At 49.8% G+C, this 22,964-nt stretch overlaps 1 protein-coding gene across 1 annotated transcript in view; it reads right to left on the reverse strand.

Annotated features, from left to right (window-relative positions):
* Positions 1 to 22,964, reverse strand: part of FRMPD3 (FERM and PDZ domain containing 3) — a 57,173-nt gene that overhangs the window by 19,145 nt on the left and 15,064 nt on the right. Inside the window, exons 4-11 of the mRNA XM_028089761.2 lie at positions 21,897 to 22,001; positions 18,079 to 18,186; positions 15,183 to 15,314; positions 13,408 to 13,527; positions 9,358 to 9,494; positions 8,907 to 9,033; positions 6,692 to 6,781; positions 4,576 to 4,755 (exon numbers count right to left, since the gene is read on the reverse strand). Of these exons, the coding sequence (XP_027945562.2) occupies positions 4,576 to 4,755; positions 6,692 to 6,781; positions 8,907 to 9,033; positions 9,358 to 9,494; positions 13,408 to 13,527; positions 15,183 to 15,314; positions 18,079 to 18,186; positions 21,897 to 22,001 (999 nt within the window). The remainder of the gene's footprint in view (positions 1 to 4,575; positions 4,756 to 6,691; positions 6,782 to 8,906; positions 9,034 to 9,357; positions 9,495 to 13,407; positions 13,528 to 15,182; positions 15,315 to 18,078; positions 18,187 to 21,896; positions 22,002 to 22,964) is intronic.

Below are 22,964 nucleotides of genomic sequence, written 5' to 3' on the forward strand. Positions count from 1 at the left end.
TGCATACTGCCTCACGCTCAATCCACTAAGAGCAAGTAAGCAGAGTGAAAACCGTAACTAAATATGCCCAGGCCATCTTCCAACATTAAAGGATAAACGGGGGATGGGGTTGGAGGCATGGCCATCCATGAGAAAGTAGAGTAGGGATTAATTTGCTATGCCCCAGCCCCATCTCCTTCCTGGGGTGTTCAGAGTGTGTTGGGAGCTCGCAGGCATCCTGCACTCTGGGATGCCAACTAGGGAGGGGACTGGCCTTGGGGTAGCCTCAGTGCACTCTAGCATCTCTGAAAACTGGAAAAAGATGGGACTGCAGGGACAGAGAAGGGCAAGGGTACAAGGCAATGGTCCTTGGGTCCTAGGGAACCAGTACATTTGAGGTCTTGCCTCCACGGCCCTGGGGAAGGCTAACTGGGCATAACCAGCCAATTTGGAAACAAGACAGAATAGCACTTTAAGGCAATGTTTCTCAGGCCAGACACATACTACGATTCCCTGGGAAGCTTGAAAAACCTATATACCCCAGTCTCATCCCCCAACATTCTGGTTTAAATGGTCTGAAAGGAAGGGCCCAGGCAACTGGTAGTTTTTAAATCTCCATACATGATTCTAATGTGCAGTCAGAGCTCTAAGTGAGAAATCTTAGCTTCACCAGGCCCTTCCAGAATATTCCCAGGCCAGTGTGGCATATCTAGGAGGAAATGAGCCCAGTCTGGTGTTTAACTTCTATGCTCTTTGTTAAGGGAATTCAGACATTCTTTCTTCAGGATACCTTATACAATGGCATGCTGGGAAACATTAAACAAGCAGTTCTATGGAGTTCTGATGTGTATTGTTTGCCAATTTCCCACACCCCGCCACCCCCTCAAATCCTTCCCTTTGTTCACATATATGGAGAGAGGCACCACTCAGTAAACACAGATACTGCTGATACGGAGTGCATCCAAGAAGCTTCCTTAATCCCTGAGCCAGAATTAATTTTGCCCTCCTCTGTATCCTGATATGCTCTTGGCACCTCTTCTCTGGCGCCCTCTTTAGGAATGCCATGTATTGGCACACTTCTTTCCTACAGCACAGAGAGCTTCTTGAGGGCAAGAAGCCGTGTTTTTCTTTTCGTTTCATGCTTGTACCTCCCATTGGGTTTAGCCTGCTTCCTAGCAATGCTGAGTCCATACTAAATGACCTTCGGATGGAAGCCTGGATCTTTTTGTTTTTCCTCCCTCAATCTTCCTCTTTTTCTCCCATCACCGTATCATCGATCCTGTCTCTGCTGATTTAGCTGCGAAAAGTATAAATACCATCCTGTCCATTTCATAGGGCACCGCCTTGTAGTGATACACACAGCAGACATCTCTGATTCTAGATGCATCCGATCTAATGTAACAAAACTTGAGGATGAGCAGCACATTTCTCAGTTGAATCCTATCTTTAATGTAGGGGATGAGAGTTTCCTACTTGAAGGAATCTCACGGTTATGTTAGTTTCCTGTTGCTTCTGTAACAAATCAACACAAATTTAGTGGCTTAAACAATACACATCTGTTCTCTTACACTTCTGGAGGTCAGAAGTCTGACTCGAGCGTCACTGGGCTAAAATCAAGGATAGACAGGGCTGCTTCCCTTCTGCAGGCCACCCACATTCCTTGACTCATGGCCCCTTCCTCCCTCTTCGAGGCACACAAGGTCAGGCAGAGTCCTCATCTCCCATTACTTTGACCTTCTCTTCTACCTCCCTCTTCTACTTATAAGGACCCTTGTGATGACACCAGGCTCACCTGGATAATCCAGGATACTCTCCCTATCTTAAGGTTAGCTGATTAATTCCATCTGCAACCCTAATTTTCCTCTGCCATATCACATGGCATCTTTACGGGTTCTGGGGATCAGGGCACAGGTATCTTTGGGAGGGGCCACTATTCTGCCTAGCAGAAACATTCTCATGCAAAATGGATAATTCTCCTGTGGTTTTTCATATGCACCGTATCTCCTCCTTCAAGTGGGCATACCAGAACTATCTACCACCTGGCGGTTGCATCGCCTACCTAACCATGTGCTGTTTCCCACTCAGCAGAGTGCAACCTTCTCCTGCCCCCTCCATTCACCAATGCCATGTCCCGTTTGTCCCGTAACGCAGTCTCTCACCTCTCCACCCACCCGCAATTTGGACCCTCTGTGTGCTGTGTGCATAGCCCTGGTCTTCAGTGTACCCAGGATCCAGGCAGCAGGCAGTAAGGGTTAGCTATAATAAGACATGTGTGTTGTGTGTGCAAGAGGGGAACGTGTGTGGGCATTCACATGCACGCGCTTGGTGAGTCTGTATGTTTCACACAGGCTCTTTCTCCTGACCACTGCTGTCCCTCCAGCTCAGGCCATGCCCTTGTCACTTTGCCTTTGCACTAGGGCCACGATCCCCTCCTCGCCTCCCTGGCTTCACACTAGCCTTGCCTTCGAAGCTTTTAGCCAGCTTGTTCTGCCTACCCTCAATCTCTCCAATCTTCTTTCTCGTTATTTTCCTCTCCAGCCAAGCAACTATGCTTATCGACCTGCACATATGGCTTGCTTATTTCCGTGCTTGCTCTCTGCCTGTGAACACAATCCCACTTCTCTCTGCTAATCTGTGCCTATCACTTCAAGATCCAGCTTAAAACATGCTCTTGTGGGAAGCCAGTTCTGGTTAACCCCTTCCCGTTCTTTGGTTCCATGTTCTGTACCATACTCACCTGCAAAATTTACTTCATGTTAACTTTTCTTCATTGCTGTTTTGCTTTTCAAAAAATAACAGGTCTCATTTGTTTAGTACTTACTATGTATCAGTCAGCATGCTAAGACCTTTTGCCTACATTTTCTCATTTAATCCTGAACAACCACCTTTTGAGATAGGCGTTCCATTGCGCAGTTGAGGAAATCAGTGTTCAGAGAGGTTAAGTCCCTTTTTCAAGGCCACACAGCTAGGAAGTGGTAGGACTGGGACTTGAACCTGAACTGTCTGATTCCAGAGCTCCATACATGTTCTGATGTTGTGTTATTAAGGCAGGTTGTGTGTCTTTGTGAGTCTAGCCTCCCCAGTAAGACTGTGGTCTCTCCTGGGCAGCATTCATGCCCACACCTGTGGCTGGATCACCCCTAGAAATGAGAATAGTGCTCCTCACTCAGTCAGTACCCACCGACCCTGCTCAGCTTGGTTCCTCCCAGAGCTCTGGACACAGAGGTCAGTGGTTCCCAAATCTAGCTATACTATAGAATCACTTGGGGAACTGAAAAGTAAATAAATCCTGACGCCCAGGCCGCAGCCTGACCTATTCGATCACAACCTCTGGAAACAGGACCCAGGCATCTGCATTTTTAAGACGCTCTCAAGGAAATTCTATTGGGCAGCGAGTGCTGACACTCACTCGTACAACATAGAAGAAGAGTCCTCCAGAAAGTTTTTTCCCTGTTTTAAACCCTTTTTATTTCTCAGGAAGCCACATCTACCCTGCATGTCTTCTTGTCTTTCCTCTCCCTTCCCTGTCCACCTGGCTTTTTACCCAGCAACATCTGCAGAGGGCAGCGATCATTGGTTGAGGTAGTGGCCACAAGCCTATTAGATATCAGCCCCAGGCGGGTTCCTAAACCAATGGGAATACTGGGAATCACAGGTGGAAAAATTAACGTATTAAAGCTTTCTGGGTTTCACAAAGACAAAAATAAATAATTTGCTCTTTTAGAAACAGCGAACACTCCATCTCTTAATCTGCTAACAACATCTCCCCCTGGGAAAGCCTTTAAGAAAGGAAAATTGCACCTCCTCTAATAGCTTCTGCCAGCGGGCAAGCAAGCCTGCTCCCCCCCCCCCCCCCCCCGCGCTCCCGCCACCCCCGCACTGGTTACTGAGTGTTCAACAGGAGAGCCAGGGAGGGGGTGGCTGACCGTGGCTGTCAGACTCTGCACGGGTAACAGGTGCTTGCCAGTCTGAAGGAGCCAATCTATGGGAAAGGCTCTAAGATTCTGGAAGAGCTGGACTCCGGGAGGTAAAATGTGGACTGGGTCCTGCCTGTTCCCCATCTCCCCAGGCCTCCTTGGGTCCGTCCACATGTTCAGGTACCCCCTCCTCCATGATTCCAAGTGTGTATGCCTATGGCAGGGCTCCCCAACTGGTGTGCGCATATCCCTTCAGCCTCTGGGTTGGCCAGACAGAGCCTGGGGAGGCCGAAGTCTCTGGGGCTGGACCATTTATCCCATTGTTCTGCATGAATGTCATTTTCTGTGTGTGCTGTGACACAAGAAAGATCCGGAAGCCATAGCCTGGGGGCAACTCCAAGTTCAATTGCCCCGCCCTCTGCTGAAGACCTCCTGTGGTTTGATCTGATACTTCTTAGCCTTGCCCAGCACTGGCTGACCTTAATATGTGGCCAAGACAGCATGTCCCACAGGGCCGATAAAGGAAAAAAAGATGAGCCCAAAGGGGTCCAGGGTCTGAACCACTTCAGAATCACTGACCCTCACTGGAAAGGCTCAAACTCTCTTTCTCGAGTTTGCTCCTTCCTCTGTTCCTAAGGCCTGTCCCTGGAGAGTAGTAGCTCCTCAAAGCTGGGCTTACCTTGGCATCCATGATGCTGGTCTCCACCCGGGCCACGCCCTGGTTCTCCCGGAACAGCTGGATCTTACTGATCTTGCTGAACTCGGACAGCACAGTGGTGAGGTTGGTTTTGAGGTCAATAACATGGCTGATGCCGTGACGGGGTCCCACCAGGAGAGTGGTGGCTGACTGCTTCTCATCCTGGGCCCCAAGTGTGGCGGGCAGCATTCACGGAAAGAAGGGCAGAGGCAGGAAGAAATAGAAAACAGGCATTGAACTGCTTCTGCTGGGAGGTCTGGAAACAACAAGGGCTTAGTGCCAGGGCAGGGGGACAACCGTGAGGGGAAAAGGGTCTGGGATGCTCCTGTTCCCAGGGTAGGCCCCGGGTCACTGGTCTCAGTGGACACCTTAGCCTCAGCAACAGGCTGAGCGAGGTGGGCAGTGGCAGGGCTAGCTCTAGCAAAATCATGACGTAGGGGACGTTTCTGTTTTAAAGCTCTGCAGCATCCTTTTCCCACCAAGCCCCAGGAACTTTCCATTTGTTGCTGCGGGTCACTCGGTGACCCCCAGTGCTCTGCCTGAACAGGTGGCACCTTGTGTCTGGTCTTTGCTTCCTCGGGCCCAAGAGCCACTGAAACTTGCACTCCTCACCTGGTGCCAAAAGCTAAACAGTCACTGCCTCAGGTGTTGGGAGCTGATTGGGTGCTTAAGAGCAGGGTCGGGGAATCCCGACATTTGCTCTTTGACAAAAGAGCAGTCTTTTTTGTTTTTTTGTTTTTTTTAGTATTTATTTTATTTTTAAAAGATTTTATTTATTTATTTGCCAGAGAGAGAGAGAGAGAGAACAAACAGGGGGAGCTGCAGGCAGAGGGAGAAGCAGACTCCCTGCTGAGCAGGGAGCCCAATGCGGGACTTGATCCCAGGACCCTGGGATCGTGATCCGAGCCAAAGGCAGCTGCTGAACTGACTAAGCCACCCTGGCATCCCTGAAAAACAGCAGTCTTAACCCCAAGGAATGGCCTATTGGAATGTCAGCCCTGGCGGCGGTGGGGGGGGGGGGGCAGTGCGTGGGGGTGGAGGGAGGGGAGTAGGCTTTCAGGGATCTGCAAGTCCCACTATGTAAATACCTCCCTCTGCTCCTGGTGGTCCCGATTCCCTTAAGTGGCCCAACAGGCTCCTGAGCACCATCAAGCCTGAGCCCTCTGCTGGCCCATTTCCTGGCATTCGCATCTCCCCAAGGAACCTCTGTGGGTCTGCTATAGACACTTTGCTAAGCGGCTTCCCATCAGTGTGCCCCAGGAGCATGACAGCGTGTTCCCCAGAGCATGACAAGCACCTGGATCCAGTCAGCAAGACGATTTGAATCTCCTTTCACTGTGGCTCACTAGGGTGAACTAGCCTGGGGCACGGTTTAGGGGGATCAGCTGTGCACTGTCAGGGAGGGGTGTTACTACAGTGGAGGCCCTGGGCAGGAAGGGGGGAGTAGGCAGACTCAGAAAGCCTGGGGTGGGGGTGGGGGGCTGCAGGGGTAGGGGGAAAGCCAATGAGGTAGGGCAGGGGTTGGCAAACTCTGGCTCACGGGCCAAATCGGGTCCAACACCAGCATTTATATGGCCCACACTCTGAGAATGATTTTTACATTTCTAAATGGTTGGAAAAAATTCAAAAGAACCATATTTTGCGACATGTGAAAATCACACGAAATTCAAATTTCCGTGTCCATAAATAAAGAGATACTGGAATACGGCCACGCTCATTTGTTTCTGCATTGTCTATGGCTGTTCTCATGCTATAATGGCGCTAAATAGTTGTGACAGAGACCCACGTGGCCTGCAAAGCCTAACATATGTACCATCTAGCTCTTTATGCAACAGGTTTGCTGACCCCTGAAATCAAGGAAAGGGGACCCAGAAGGCTCATGGAGGGATACTGAAAACAAATATGGCCTCCTACTTGACCATTTTACCAGAGGCGGGACTGGAGCACCATGGGAAGGGAAAGGGAGAAAGAGGAAGGTCTTTAGAAATATTTGCTGACAGAGAATGCCACCCTAAAGCTCTAGTGGAGTCCCTCCTGCCCTCCACCCAAGCCCAAGTGCACACAAGGGACTCCCTCCCCCACCACGGCCCTCACTGACCAGGCCCACAGTGTTGAACAAAACGCCCGTGAATGTTGGAAGTTCATTCAGAATCCGAAGATACTGGAGCTTTGCCTGAATTGCAGAGCCCTGTGGAAACAACCCATGCACACACGTGAGAAGCCTGAGCTGCACGGGAAAAGCAAACCTGTGTTATCAGGAAGGAGTGCCAACATCTCAGGACGGGCACTAGTCAGACTCGTCAGCAAGCCACACCGGGTGTGTGAGGAGACCCTCAGAAAAATGGCAGGAAGGTTCCAGTTTGGACAACTCTTGCCTCTAGCCATCCCGTGTCCCTTTCTAAACCTCCTCTGACCTCCCGATCCTTGTGCCTTAAAAACCCAGCTTAATCATTTTGTTCTTGGGATAATTCCAACACCTTTCCCCAACTCGGACGTCCCACTTCATCTGTACCTCTGTCCTGAGATCCCCTACTGCTGCCTTGGTACTGGCCGTCCCCAGCCAGGGGTCCCAACAATGCCTTTGATCCTGAGCACCCCAAGGTGCCTCCTTAGTGCAGTAGGCACCACGTCAGTCTCATAATCCTGAGCACCCCTAAGCCTCAAGCCTGTTCTTCCTCTGCCATCCCCTCATAGAAAAGTCTCTCTCAGTGGTACCAGCTTCCCCAGGCCTTTGAGCCAGAAACCTGTATCACACCAGGCTTCCCCCTCATTCTCTCACCTGAGCACCACCAGCCACATCACCTTGATTGGACCTCCTGACTTCCTCTGTGACCTCTCCATACTCTTTTCCCTCAACCTGTCCCCACTGCTGGTAAGGGTGGCAGCCCCAAACAGAAGTTCGATCATGTCAGCCGCCTGCTTAAATCCTTCGATGCCTTCTTGATGCCCACAGGATGAAGTATGACCCCTCTCCACAGCACACGAGGTGCTCCAGGAACCGGCTCCTGCCAACTTCTCTGGCTTTCTCTCGTGCCCCCTTCCTGAGGCATGCGCCTTGCACTCTCTGTACTTGCTGATGCCGAACTATTTGCATTTCTTTCCATGCACAATGTTCTCTTATATCCCCACAGCCTTGTACAGATGGATCTGCCTGCCTGGGAAAGTCTTCCTCCCCCTCCCGCCTCCCCCTCATCTAGACAAACTCCTATCTGTCTGTCAAGACCCAGATCTGGCATCAAACGCACCAATTCCTGGCCTTTTCTACCTCCCTAAGGCTGGGCTGGGTGTTCCTCCGCCTCCGCCTTTCCAGAGCCCCCACGCCTGTTGCATGGTGTTGTGACTGTCGCTCTGTGTTGTGACTGTCGTGTTTCCCCACTAGCCTGTGCCTGACTTAGGGTTGGGGAGCAGGCAGGCCTTTTTCATCTTTGCCTCCCCAGCCCAAGCACTGGCGGGGGGGGGGTCCTCAAAAAAAAAGTGTTTGCTGAGGAGATGGTCGGGGAGCAGGGGAGCCCTGATGTTCTCCCTCTGGGAAGAAAACAATTCCATTAAATATGCGCAGCAAGGTAGGCCTGACTTAACTCTCAGGGGAAATTTGCATCTTAAAAGAGAAGCTTGTGGGTAATACAAGTAATCCGGAATGGGTGGTATATGGGGGGGGGCAGGGCAGGGCGACTGTGTCCTTTGTCTGTGTCTGTATGCTGATTCCGCAGCCTTTAACCACACCTCCTGCCTCATGGGCAAGAAGCGACCAGGAGACTGAGAAGGGCTAGAGACCTTCAGGGCCGGAGGTGGGGTGACTGGGAGTCCCTCAGAGGGCACAGCAGTGATGTGAACCCTCGCCACGCTGCCCAGTGACCCCTGCTGCAGGTTAGGCCTTGTCCCACCGGGCTGAGCTTTCATCTCCCAGAATTCCCTATTCCCCGCCTGACGAATTAGAAAGCTAATGAGGAACAGAGCAGTCCTTGCCATGGAAAACATGCCTCCCCAGAGTCCAGTGCTGTCCACACAGCAGGTGCTCAATCAGCACAGACGAAATGGGTGGAATGATCTGAGAATTGCCTCCTCCTGCACCTTGGCCCCTTTGCTTTGAGGATCCTGGGCCCTCGCGGTGACTTGCCCCTGAGCAGCTCAGGCTTGGGGAAAATCCCTCTCCACCATCATCCCCCATATCGAGCCAAGCTGGATGTGTACCCAAGTCAAAAACGGGGGTGGGGGGAGTTCCCTCAGAACACCAGACCTGCTGGGAAACCACACAGGAGAGCCACACAGCCACAAGTGCCTGAGCAGGGCGCCCAATGGATGACACTGGATACCTTGGTGCCACTGGAAGGATGTGTTTGGTGGGCCTTCAGTTGCTGTGAGAGAGATTTCCGGAGGTTCTTCTCTTTGATGCCCTGTAGGAGGGAGGGGGGAAGAAAGGGTTCCAGGCCCCATTCCTTCCTAAGAGCAGAAAGAAGAAAAGCGAGAAATTAGTGAGCAGGGCAGAGAAAAGAAGATGGTGAGGCAAAAATTAGATCTGAAAGGCAGAGGGAGGGGTGGAGCCTGTAAGAAAAAGAGAGGGATGGGGGCAAGAGAATCCCATTGGCCATGATTCTCTGGTAGAAGCTGGAGCTCAAAGGCATCATGGCCTAGGCGTGAGGAACCTTAATCCTCACTCCCACCCCGGGGCCCTACGTTCCTGAAAAGCATAGCACAGCTCAGTCATTGCACTTTCTCCCTTTACAGCTATTTGCCACCTTCCCAAAGGGCCCTGGCACAACTCACTCCACATTCTTGAGCGAGATCTTCTGACTAGGTCGAGTGGCCGAGACCGTGATATAGATGTGGAGGGCAGCAAGGCCCAAAAGCATCTCCGGCTTGGGGTCCATTCCAAAGCGTTCACGGATAACATCGTTCCGACTCTGCAGGAGAGGGCAGTCCAAACCTGTCAGTTAAAAAAGATGTTCCCTCCCCACCCCCCACCCCCTACTCCACCCCAGATCTACTCCCTTGCATCCCAGAAAAGAATGGCGGTGTCCAGTAAGACATCCTAGATAAAGGGGAAGAGGAAATTTCTGCCCTTGGGGGAGAGGCAACAGAAGGACCTTGGGTCTCAGGGACACTATTTTGCTTCATTCAGCAGATCCTGGACAGGCCTCTCAGGGATAGATGCACACAATGGCGAGGTCCAAATGGGCAGAACATCTAGGTCACTGCAAAAGTGAGACACGGCACCACTCTCTTTCATCTTGTCACAAGAGGCCTAAACTTACTCCCCAGCCATACAGGGATCTTCTACTAGCTCAGATGGGAATAAAGAGAGATACTGGGAGGAGCTCTCCATAGCACTCTGACCCCAAAGCCCAGGGTGAGAGATGGATTGCAGGGATGGAGCAGATAATCTGTTCCTAGGGGTCTGAAGGTCATTCCAATTTTAGTATATGTGCTGCCGAAGCAAGCACGAGGGGTCTGAAGGTCAAAAGCAGCAATGAGTCAATCTTCTCTATGTTATCCTAAAGGGGGTCCCCTGGAACCACTGGCCAAGGGTATGATAGCACCCAAACCCTGAGGGTTAGAGTCCCAGCTCCTGATGATTCAGCCTAGGTTAGACCAGTCGCCCATTTGGTTGAGGTGAAACCTGGATGAGCCGAGGGACTAGGGAGCCACAGTGGTATCACCACAGCATAGGAGAGAGTGGAAAAGGAATGCTTCATCAGTGATCATCTATGTAGAAAATCCAATGGAATCTACCAAACGCCTACTAAAACTAATGAGTTAGCAAGGCTGCAGGACATAAGAGCAACATACAAAAACCAACTGCATTTCTACATGCTTGCGACAATTGGAAAGTCAAATTAAAAGTCAAAACCACTTATAATAGCATTGAAAACTCTAAAATAATTAGGGATAAATCTGTCAAAGTAAGTGAAAGGCCGGTACACTGAAAACTAGAATATCCTGATGAGCAAAATTAAAGAAGACCTAAATAAATGTAGAAATATACCATGTTCATGGGTCAGAAGACTAGGTATTAGTAAGATGCCAATTCTCCCCAAATTGATCTATAGATTCAATCCAACCCTAATCACAATCACAGCAGATTTTTGGTAGAAATTGACAAGCTAATTCTAAAATTCAATGCAAATGACCTAGAATGACCAAAACAACTTAGAAAAAGAAGAATAAAGTTAGAGAATAAGTGCTACCTGATTTTAAGACTTACAAAGCTACAGTAATCAAGAGTGTGATGTTGGCATAAAAATAGACAAGTAGATCAATAAAGAGTTCAGAAATAGACCCACACCTTTATAGACAACTGATTTTTGACAAAGGTGCAAAGACAAGACAGTGGGGAAAGGACAGTCTTTTCAACAAATGGTGCAGACACAGCTGGATATTCATAATACAAAAAAACAGAGAGAGAGAGAGAAATTTGGTCGATACCTTGTACTGCACACAAAAAAAATTATGTCAAAATGGATCACAGACCTAAATGTAAAAACTAAAATGCTAAAACTTCTAGAAAAAAAGGAGAAAATCTCTGTGACCTTGAGTTAGGCAAGGATTTCTTTGATATGGTATTATGAGCATGATCCATGAAAGCATTATCCATCAAAGAACAAAGTGAGAAATTGGACTTCATCAAAATTCAAACGTGTGCTCTGTGGAAGACACTGTTTAAAGACTGAAAAGGGAAGCCACACACTGGGAAAGAAAACTGCGAATAACATATCCAACAAGCAACTTCTACCCAGGATATATAAGGAAGTCTCGTAACTCAGTAACAGGAAGATGAACAACCCCAATAAAAATTAGGCAAAAGATTTGAAAAGACACTTCACCAAAAAAGATGTATGTTATCAAACAAACACGTGAAAAGGTGTTTAACGTTAGTAGGTGAGAAATGCAAGTGTGATACCACCAAGATATCACTGAATACTATTAAAACGACTTAAAAAAGTACTGAAAAATACCAAGTGCTGATGAGGATGTAGAGGCTGGTGGGAATATAAAATGGTACTGCCACTTTGGAAAACAGTATTAAGAGTTTCTTTTTTAAAAAATGAAAGAAAGAGATCTCCCGTATGATCAAACCATTCCATTCTTAGGTATATTACCCAAGAGAAAAAAGAGCACATGTCATACAAAGACTTGTGCATGAATGTTCATAGAAGCTTTGTTCGTAGTAGCCCAAACCTGGAAACAACTCAAATGTCCATCAGCAGGTAAACTGATAAAAATATTTTGGTACATCCATACCATGGAATGCTACTCAACGATAAACAGGAATGGAATAATGAAATACACAACAAAGACAGATCTCAAAATCATTAGGCTCGGTGAAATAAGTCAGACCAAAATAAATGTACATACCGTATGGTTTCATTTATATAAAATCTCTAGAAAATGTGAACTCATCTATAGTGACAGAAAGCAGGACAGTGGTTGCCTGGGGATTGGGGGCAGGGAGGGAATTACACAGAAGCCTGAGGAAACTTTTGGGGGGCACTGGATATGCTCAATATCTTGGTTGCAGTGATGGTTTCATGGGTATAAACATGTCAAAACCTATCAAATTGTCATTTTAAATATGTGCAGTTTATGTGTCAGTTATATCTCAATAAAGCTATTCGACATAAAAAATAAGAAATTACAGGTGAAGTCCATATCATCATGAAGGGGAGGGACGGGGTGGACACGGTCTTGACACCAAATTCCAAAACAATTGAACCAAGGTGATCCCCGGAAGCTTGGATGAAGAAATTTAGGGCCAACAAAATGAGAACTAAACTTAAAAAATTCATAGAGGAACCACAACTCATTGCTCCCAGAGTGTTGGTAGAGGAGCCCAGGGCTGTTTGAGAAATGTTCCTCACATTTTGGGTTGTTAGAAGGGACAACCGTGATGTCTTACAGCATATCTGCAGGTGTCAGAGACATCATCAGAGATGAATCTGGAGCTCATTTTTCTCCTCTTGTCAAGCACTCTGTATGTTCTATGGGCACCTAGGACTCAACACAAAATGATCTCATCTTTTCCCCAAACCCATTCCGAAACTCCCTGTATTCCTTCACTTGGAGAATGAGACCACCTCTACCAGACGCACATTGAGTCAAAGCCCATTGGTTCTACCTTTTCATTATCTCTTGAATCCCCACCCCCATCCAAAACTGCCCTGGTTCTGGCCTCCATCATGTCTCCCCCGTAGCTCCCCAGCTGGTGTACTCCCTCGGCACCTATGTAAACTTTCAAAGTTGTCTCTCTGCCCAGGCTGCTCTCCTTTCCACATTTCTGTACCCCCGCCCTATGGCAGAATTTCTTTACCCCTGGCTACTCCCGAGAATCACCTGAGGAATTTAGAAAACATCAGCGTTTGGAGCCCATTCCCATAGATTTTGATTCATTTGGTCGTGGGTGGAGCAGAACATTTTTTTTTTTTTTCAAACCTTCTCAGATAATTCTAAGTGCAGCTTGGGGTAAAACCCACTGCCCTAAAGCAGTGGTTCCCAAACGCCACTGGGCATCAGAATTACCCAAAAGGGCTTGGTAAACCCGGGATTCTGTGATGGTGACAGAGTGACAGGGGTTGCCTGCTCTCCCAAACTGATGAGATCTGCCCGGACACCTAGGCGGGACTTGAGCCACACCTGGCACCTGGCACCAGGCTAAACAACATGGCTGTGGCCTACAACCGCAGCAGGAAAGGAGCGGGCCTTCAGAGCTACCCGGAGGTTGGAGTACCTTACAGAGCGACTTCATGGTGATGGCAGAACAGCCTGACTGCTTGTTTGTCCATGGGTCTGTCTGTCTGTGTACCCCCAATCAGACTCTACCTGGATGTACAGGTACTCGAAAGCAGCGGGATCCCGACGCAGCAGTTCCACGGGGTCTTTGGGAAAGAAGCTTATTCGGAAGAGGCATTTCATTCCTTGGTAGTGTGTCCGCTGTACCACCTGAATCCCAGGGATGAGAGGGGTGAGGAAAGAGATTTGGGAATCCCTGGCATGCGGCCGTAGCAGTGAGAGCCAGCTTGGTGCCTCCTCAAGGTGGGGCTCGGGGCTGAGCGAGGTAGCTGCTTACCCCTGCCTCCCACCCGGCCCACCCCAATTACCCTTCGAGGAAAGGTCTTGCCTGCCCTTCTGGTCCAAAGTGACTAGAAATTTTTTAAAGACCTTTCTTTAAAGATTTTATTTATTTATTTGAGAGAGAGGCGGAGCACACGGCCTGGGGGAGGGGCAGAGGGAGCTGCAGACTCCCCGCTGAGCAGGGAGCCCGATGTGGGACTGGATCCCAGGACTCCGGGATCATGACCTGAGCTGAAGGCAGACCCTTAACCGACTGAGCCACCCAGGCACCCCAAAGTGACTAGGATTGTTGAATCACTTAACCAGGACATGGCCTTTATCAACAATGGGGTCTAAGGCCCAAGATACAATATGGGAAGAGAAGGCTCCTGGTAACTTCTCTGACTCTTCTTGCTGCGGGTCTAACACCTTTACCTTGCAGAGAGGCTCCGCGCCAGCAAAGTAAGTGGCTGATTAAAAAAGCCAAACCAAAGCTTTAAAATCCCATTTGGAGGTATAGGGGAGACAAGTTGGCCATATATGGGTAACTGCTGAAGCTGCCATAGGTCATGACAATTCATAATGCAATTCCTTCTACTCTTGTGGATATTTGAGATTTTTTTTTTTTTTTGCAATAAAAACGCTTAAAATCCCATTTGGAAAAAGAGACCAATTGGATTCAGAAGGCCTCTTGAGAGGCTGGGTGGGAGGTGCGTAGGCCTCCCTTCCAAGCTAACAATCTTCCCTCCACAGGGGGGAACCTGTGAGGCTTTGGACTGCATTTGGCTGAGAGCTAACCTTGAAGAATTGTTCTTTCCTAAAATCCTTTCGTGTGTGTGTGTGTGTGTGTGTGTGTGTGTGTGTGTGTGTGTGTGTGTATCTGATTTTGTTTTTTGTCGCACTTCCATTTAGGCATTTCTTCCCAATTGTCCCTCTCCAATTCCTTCCTTCCCTCTCTGGGAGTCCTGGTTGGCCCTGGTTGGCCTCCCTGGCTCTTCTTGGTGCTTCCCCATTGGTGAAGCCAGCATTTTCTGGCTCTCCCCAGCCTCTTTCTCCTACTCTGCCTTGGAAGTAGATGTGGGTGATGTGCTGCCCATCCCCCACTCAGCCCATTCTCAGCCCACACTTGTCCTGGCCTCAGTGCTCAGTAGACTCCACTTGTTGACCTTTTTGTATTAAAGCCTTCATTGGAGGGCCAAGTTTCCTCTCAGAGACAGAAAAGTCTAGCCGGCAGGGCCTCCAGGAGACAGGAGGCTTGACATGGCTATCTCATCATTCTGGGAGCCACGCAGTGACTCACCACCCCACACCTTCCCCACTAGAGACCAAGACTAACAATCTTCATGCCCTTCTCAGGTCATGAGGAGCATTGCCCAAAGCCCACTGGATGTGGTTAGTATAGACCTTAACTGAGAACTGTTAATTTCTGGGGGCTGGCTGGCTGAGGAAATCATTATGAATTTTCCAGAAAGAGGGTGCCTGGAGTCCTCTTCTCTATTAGAGGCCACAGGCAGCTCTCAAGCCACGCCGAAGGAGTTGCTTACATAAGCCAGAGGCTGCTTGTCCTGGAGAAGCAGGAACTTGTGGTTCTGTTCTGGCCCAGCATACTCAAGGACCAGAGCGAAGTGCTCAATGTACCTCAGGGAAAGACGGTCCTGTAATGTTACCATCACATCCTGTGGAAGAGAAGAGAGCCTTGAGAGGGAGATACATTCCAGTTCTATACCACTCTCGGCACCAAACATGGGAGAGGGGGACTGCACCCCAAGAGAGATGGTCCTGGGGAGGAGGCAGAGGCCAGGAGAGTGGCCAGACGGAGACACAGGCCTTTAGGGTGGCCCAGGCATTCTCCAGGATGAGGAGAGGGACCCTGAGTACTTGGGCCCTGGGAAACACCAAAGGTGCAGGGTGGGAGAGGGCGGGGTTTCTGAATTTGGCCTGGCCAGACATTTGGCAAAAGGTGGTCATGGCCCTCCCTCCCTCCTTCTCTCCTTCCAGTCAACAAAATGCTTTCGGAGTGCTTACCAAGTGGGCCATTGAATAAGGAAGGCACTATGCTGGTTCTTCCTGACCTTACATAAGTCAGAACCTTCACTCTAGTTTGTCCACCAACCCTTTCCTCAGGAACGAACAAAAGCCTGAGCCACAATCATGTGATTAAAAAGTAGACTATTTCTGGATTCATAATCTAAATCGAATGACTTGAGCTACTGGCAAAATGTTCGTTTTTGATCGTAGCTGGCTTTCAGAGACCATCAATTTTGCAACTTGAAAAATGTGTCCACGCGGAGGAACCACGTCACGTGTCTTGTGTACAGTCATAAATCTGACTACTTCGGGGTTCTGTCTGCTCTGCTGTCCTACTTTTAATATTAAGATGTCTGCAAACCTATCCTTGGGGGCTGCCCAGATGTCAGTTTTGAGACTTCTGCCATCTATTTGCTGTGACTTCAGCACACACTGGGCTCCAGTGTGTGTGTGTGTGTGTGTGTGTGTGTGTGTGTGTGTGTGTGTGTGTGTTCATGGGGTCAGCACAGCTCAGCCCCCAGAGGCCAGAACGCAGCCGGCTTGGGAATGCGTGGCTCCTTTATAGCCAAAGTTACCAAACAAGCCCCTCAGTGAACATTCAAGGACACTAAACCATTCAAACGTGAGGCTGGCAACTGGTGGGTACTTGAGAGCATCTCTTTGGAGCGTCCAAGTAGCCACAGAGGCGCCAGTGTGGCCGGAGCTCTGGTGGGGACAAATGAGGCTTTCTTTGCTGTTTAGCTGCACTGGGACTGTGGATGGCCAAGCTGGTGGTTGCCAACTGGTGGGACAAGTGGGGCAGCCCCCGTACCTGCCCCCAGGTACCTCTCTGGGACAAGTTCCCATGAATGGTCAGCACACCTTCCCTGAAGTCAGGGTGAGATCACAAGCCAGGGGACACTGCAGTCCTGGAAGCCTGGGGCTACCTGGGGGCAACAGTGTCATTGTGTCACTGGGTCACCATTGTGAGGTCGGGGGACACTGGGAGAAGCCTCCGAGGGGAATGAGAGGAGCAAATGTTCTGGTGTGGAGACAGATCTATAGGGGACATACCGATCCATGAATAAATGCCACAGAGGATTCTGACGCAGAGAGATAGCCACATCTGGAGGAGGGGCATTTGGACACCCCTGGGTGGCCTAGTTGTGCTTCAATGTCCCTCCCATAGGCTGAGACTTCCTACAGGCAAGAGACCATCCCAGGATACCCTCAGGAATATGTTTTGATCCTAGGCCCCTTGGGGGACCCAGCCAGGCCTCAGCCTTTCAAAGAGACTCTCAGTTCCATCGACATGGGGTAGGCCGGTGTTTTATAACTTGTGAGCTACTGGTACTTAGGGCAGGACAATTCTTCATCATTCAGGGACTGTCTCACTCCCTGCAGGACACTCAGCAGCTCTGACCCTGAGACACTCAATGTCAGTAGCACCCCAAACCATGGGATGACCCCCAAATTCCTCAATGCCATCTGGGAGGGGAGTGGCAACTCTGGCCGAGAACCACCGGTGAGGCCGCCTCTGAACACCTGATCATTCCTCTTCGGGAAATTTCCTGGCCCAAGGGTTTCTTTCTTTAGAGGGTTGTCCTGGCCCCAGCCTGAGGACCTCAGGACGCCTATGAGCCAGGGTGGGTTTTCTGGGCAGATAGAAGCTATTCCACTGGTTGTGTGGAAATTCATTCTAGGGGGTCCAGAAGAAACAGGAGCGGCTACTTCTGTCCCAGATCAGAGCTGAATCTGGGGGTCAATCGTTTCATTGCCTCTCCTCCTCAGGACGAAGGGAATCGCTACAGCTTTTAGAGGGCTGGCCGAGTTCTTAAGAATCACAGCTCAGTAGTTGCTCTCTCTATGAAAGGAAAAGCCAAAGGGACTATTGCTGGATGTTTCAAATCTTGGCTCAGTGCTTAAGAGCTGATGGTTATTTCAAAAGCAAAGCATGGCTAAGCTAATCTCCCAAAAGATTGTGTTTGTTGATTTCTGTGTGTAAATGTGCATAGGTGTCATTGCAGCAATATAAATCACCTTTGCTTTATAAATGTTTTAATGATCTTCACACTCCTTAGCTCCTAAGAGTCTTGAAGGACCCAGTATAACACGGACACAATGTAGTTCACAAGTAGGTATGCACATACAATGCACTCGTGCTTGTGCGCACATGCATGCGTGCACGCGCACGCGCACGCACACACACAGACACATGTAGTCGGGCACTCAGATTCCCTCCCCCCACACACACACCCTCACCCGAGGGCTGCGTGTCCTTGCAGCCTGGCGCTCACAGAGGCAGAAGCTCCAAAGCCACCTCGCTCCCCAGCAGCACCTCTGTGCAGACTCAGAGACAGTCAGGAACCAGCAGCCATGTGTGGCCCAGAGAGGGCAAAGGCTGACCCGAGAGAGAGGAGACTCTGTATGTACCTTAACAGTGGTCCGGCCATCAAAAGTGAATGATTTAATCTGCCCATTTTCTAAGAAAACCTTCAGGACGTTGGGGATGAGGAGAAGAGCTTCTTTCTTCATCATTTTCTGTGAATAGGCAGGGAAAGGTCAAGGAGAGGGGCTCATTCAGAAGGCAGAGGGAAGCCAGAGGAGGGGTATAGAAAGGAAGAGAAGGGAGCGAGTGAAGGAGACCGGGAGCCAAAGATATGGAAGGACAAGGAGACAGAGGAAAGAACAGATCAGTGATCATGCTACCTGTAGACCAGAACCAAAGGCTCTAAGAAAACACTGGGCCATAGCAAAAGTTTACCCTTCATTCGGTATCACGGCACACCCCCATTCTACTGTGGCTCAACTTAGGATGGTGCTTGGCCCACAGAGACCACCATGCACTAAGGAGCAGACGGAAGGCCTCCTTAGGACCCACCTCACCCGCCTGCTCTTATATCTTGACACTTCCCTTTCTACCAAGCCCTTCACATGCCGAGATCACGTCCATATCCATGCCTTTGCTCTGCCAACAGCCCCCCCCCGCCCCCACAGTCTCCCAGGTCCTTTCTGACCTGGCCCCTGCCTACTTCTCCAGAGTCCTGTCTTGCCAGTCCAGGTACCCACCCTGCACTTTCATGCCTCCATACCTCTGACGACCAATCCTTCAGGGACTGTGTCCTCCCTGAAGGACACTACGCATTTCCGACCCTGAGACACTCAATGCCAATAGCATGCCAAATCGTCAGGATGACCCACAACACCCTCCGACATTTCCAAAAGCTGAGAGTGGGCAGTACTGGCCCTGACTGAGAACCACTGGCAAAGCCCATGTTTGAACACCTGATAACTTGTTAGCAAAAGTTTTCTGGGCCCAGGTGTTCCTTGATTTATAGAGTGGTGCATGTTAAGTTCTCAATAAATATGTGTTACATAAAGACTGTTCTCTCTGCCTTCCTCTTTGCTTCCTTGGCCAACTCCTACTCATCCTTCAAAACGCAGCTTAAATACCAATTCTGTAAAGTCTTGTCCAAACTCATCAGGTACTTGGACCTGGTGTTCCTGTGTGTTCTCAGAGTAATGTCACACACACCATTTTCAGTGTTCTTAGCATATTTTTAAAGAATGTTTGTCTCTCACAAATGGTGAACTCGTAGCCCATCCATGGCCCTATTCAATCTTTGTAGTTCTGACATTGAGCAGAGTTCCTGGCACATAGTTGGTGCTCAACATATGGGTGCTGAATATATGAGCAGTAGATGCTTAATATGTGCTTACTTGAATGATTAGAGTCATCAGGAGCGTCCAATCGTTTCCCTGGGCCATCACCAGGTCTATAGGAACCAAAAAGCTGCCTAAAATGGCCAGAAATCCTTAATTCAGTGGGCATTCATTGAGTCTCTCCTATACGCCCCACACTATGCTAAGTAAGCTCCATGAGGGCCAGGCAAAAATAGAGGACTGGGTTTGGTCTCATACTCTTGTTGTAGAGATCGGGCACATCCCCATGAATCCACTAGAGAGCAATTATAAAACCAAAACTAAATCAAAAGCTGTAAGATAGATAAGATTTCCTGGGTGAGACTAATTAGATTTTGATTTTGAAGGAAACGGCGGGCATAGACCACTAGAGAGGCCCGAAGAGGGATAGTCTACATCTAGGGACTGTCGCGGACATGAAAAAATGAACAAGCAAGTCCTCCCGTGTTGGGGTTTGGTTGGCAGTGGGGGGCAGCCAGGAGTGGGTATAAAGTTGGAAAAGTGTGACTCCTTGGTTCTCGGCCTAATCCTTAGATGCCTTGCTCCTACCAAGCCCAGAGGCCCTGGATCTCCAGGCTGATGACACTCAGCGGTGGCAGGTTTTATTTAGCACACTGGGTTGGACTCAGATAATTACTTAATTGATTTTGCTTAAAAATAGGGTTGGCAAGGAACGCCCACAGGATTTATTTTTGCTCTGGCTGCTTAATAAAGCCCCAGAACACCGAGGCAAAGGGATGATAGGACAGCCTTGGAGTGGGCCTGGCCTCCCCTAGGTCCCAACCAATGGTGAGGCTGCTAGGGTCCACACTGGTGGCATGGGAGGTGGGGGTTGTGACATCAGGCCATTTCCTGAGCACAGCTAGAGCGGGAAGGTTGATGTCTGTCTGTCTCTCTCTCAGTCAAGAACCTCACACTGCACGTGGTGGCCTGTCCAGGAGCGACAGAAGGCACCCTGGGTGGGGCCTAGCCACTCTGGGGCATTTGCTTTCAGGTTGGTCTGGGGTGGGGGCTTGATCTTGCCTGTGGCTAGCTGAGATGTATGGAGAGGGGAATCATGGTAGAGGGAGGGGAGAGGGGAAGGGAGAGTAGAGGGGAGAGGCAGAGAGGGGAGGAGAAAGGGAAGGGAGAGGTGGAGGGAAGGTTTTCCCCTGGTGGCCTGGTCTTGAGTGATTACTCTGTAATGCTGAGAGTCTGTCCTTTCCAGATTCAATTTACATCTCCTCTGGCTTTTTGAGGGCTCGGGACACACATGTCCCCTTAGTGACTTGGCCCTAAGGGTGTCCTTCATCATGATCTGCAGGGTTTCCACGCAGTTCCCTCTTCTCTCTGCTCACCAACCCCCCAGTTCTCTTGAACCTCTTCTGCTAGGACGGAGATGGAGCCCAACCACCAATTATGTGGCGGCTTCCCCAGGGGGAACCTGGAGTCCCCTGGGCTTCTCAGCCGCCCCTGAACGGGGATGGAAGAGGGCCTGGGCTGAGGCTGGGAATGAGTGCCAGGGAAAATGCAATGGAAGACACCTGTGTCCTCTAACCCTTCTTCTGAGTGGCTCTACTTCACAGACCTACACAAGTGCCTGGCACCCCACAGATTTCCCCACTGGGCTGGGCCTGCTGGCTTCTTTTCTCAACTGCAGCTGTGCTTCGGACAGACATGCCATGGGCCTCCCGGGAGCCCAGCCCGCAGAAGCCTCAAAAGCGAACAAATGCCTGTTAGCTCTGGCTCTCCCCGCCCCCCACCCCTACCTGGCTATCATGGACTTCTGCAGACTCCTGGGGGACTCGGGCCATAATCCATGACTGCTTAACGCACACCTCTCTGTCCTCCACCCATCTCTTATGTGGAACAGACAGCTCAGCTCACGGAAACCCCCACAGAGCAGTGAGAAAGACTGCGGGCGGGCCATGACCCCCCCCACCCTCCCCCACCCCCTAGCCTGGCAACTGCTTGGCAATGGACCGTCAAGCATCACCTGCTCCTTGAAACCATACCACCCAGTGGGGGACGCTGTGTCATCTCATTCTGAACTACTTCCCCACCCCGCTGAGCCCCCAACATCACTGAGTGGTATCCAGGGGCAGGGAAGAGGTGTTTATTTTGCATCCCTTGTGGTGCTGAGGACACCGCAGGTGCCTAATCAAAGCTCTGTGACAATGAGAGTCTGTATCATATCTCTCAGGCTGCTCGCTGGTGTCTTCTCCCGTCAAGATTTGTCATTGTGGGACCACTTCAATGTGAAGAGAGCTCAATTTCACCAGCCGCTCTTGCTCCGAATCTAGAAAACCACTACCTCCTCCTTCCTGCTTCTGTCAAATAGCCCAGAGATGTTCGTGGAGGGCTGGCTCTGAGTGCAAGCTTCGGTGCTCGGGATGCCACATACTCCTAACTCGCTACTAGCCCGGGGCCCTGTGGTCCTTCCCTTCCAACCCCATTCGTAATGCTGCCCACTCCGAGGAGCCGCAGATGAGCGCCAGAGCGAGACCTCCACGGCCAGGCTGATTCTAGCCAAGGGCCGAAGACAGGGAGCTAAATAAAGCTGCACTTACCGCGTCTGTTTCTCCAATTGCCACCTGCTCAGAAAATCGGACCTTTGCGGGATTCGATCTCAGCCTGGCCTTCTTCGCAGCGCTGATGAAGGCAGATTTGGGGGACTGCAAAAAGAACAGAGGGCCGGTGAGTTCTCCATCCTGGGAAATACCTGACCTTTGCCACGCTGGAGTTAAGATGTCTCAGTACCGGTACACTTGGCCTTACTGATCGGTAAGTCGATAAATAAGTATCGATTCCTTACTAGGTGCAAGGCAACATGCTAAGTGCTTCCTTTTACGATTGGTGTGTTCTGAAAAAAGCCGGGCATGAATTGAATTTGGGTAAATCGAATCCCATTATTAACACTCTAGGCCTAGGGGAGTTTGCAAAAATTCTTTAGTAATAACATACACTGAATGATTACATATTTGGTTTTCGTAGTGTGAGATATACCTAAATGGCAGCTTTTATTAATCTGAATACGAGCATCTCAAAGGAGTTACAGGAATGATCTTATTCATCTCATAGATATGCCCTGCCCCCAGGAAGGAGATTATAGAAAATGATTCAAGGAAAATCAGGAGTCTTGCTGAGGGGCCCCCTCATGTCTTTGGGGGCATTTATTCATTCTTGGGGCAAATTTAGGGAGGACCTCCTATTTGCAGGCACTGTTCTAGGTGATGAGGGATTCAGTAGTGAGCAACACAAAGCTCCCAGGCCTCAAAGAGCATCCATCTAGCAGGATCAGACAGACAATAAACAAATCAATACTCTTTAGGTAGCAAAGAAGGACCCTGAGGCCAAATCAAGCAGGGTGAAGGGCTAGACAAGAGAATGCATGAGTGAGGAGGGATGAGTGATGAGGGCATTATTTTAGACTGGATGTTCAGGGGAGACCTCTCAGAGGAGGCGACATTTAAGCAGAGACCGGAAGCAAGTGAGGGAGAGAGAGCTTCCCAGGCAGAAAGAATGATAAAGGCTCTGAGGTGGGAGGGGCGTCGGGGTGCATGAGGAACCACAAGGAAGCCCAGTGTGGCCAGAGCAGAGCAATGGATGGGGAGCCAGAGGAGTGGCATTCAAAGAGG

The sequence above is a fragment of the Eumetopias jubatus genome, unplaced genomic scaffold, assembly GCF_037043125.1.
Source record: "Eumetopias jubatus isolate StellerSeaLion01/CBP00866 unplaced genomic scaffold, mEumJub1_p1.0 scaffold_11, whole genome shotgun sequence".
Taxonomy (NCBI): domain Eukaryota; kingdom Metazoa; phylum Chordata; class Mammalia; order Carnivora; family Otariidae; genus Eumetopias; species Eumetopias jubatus.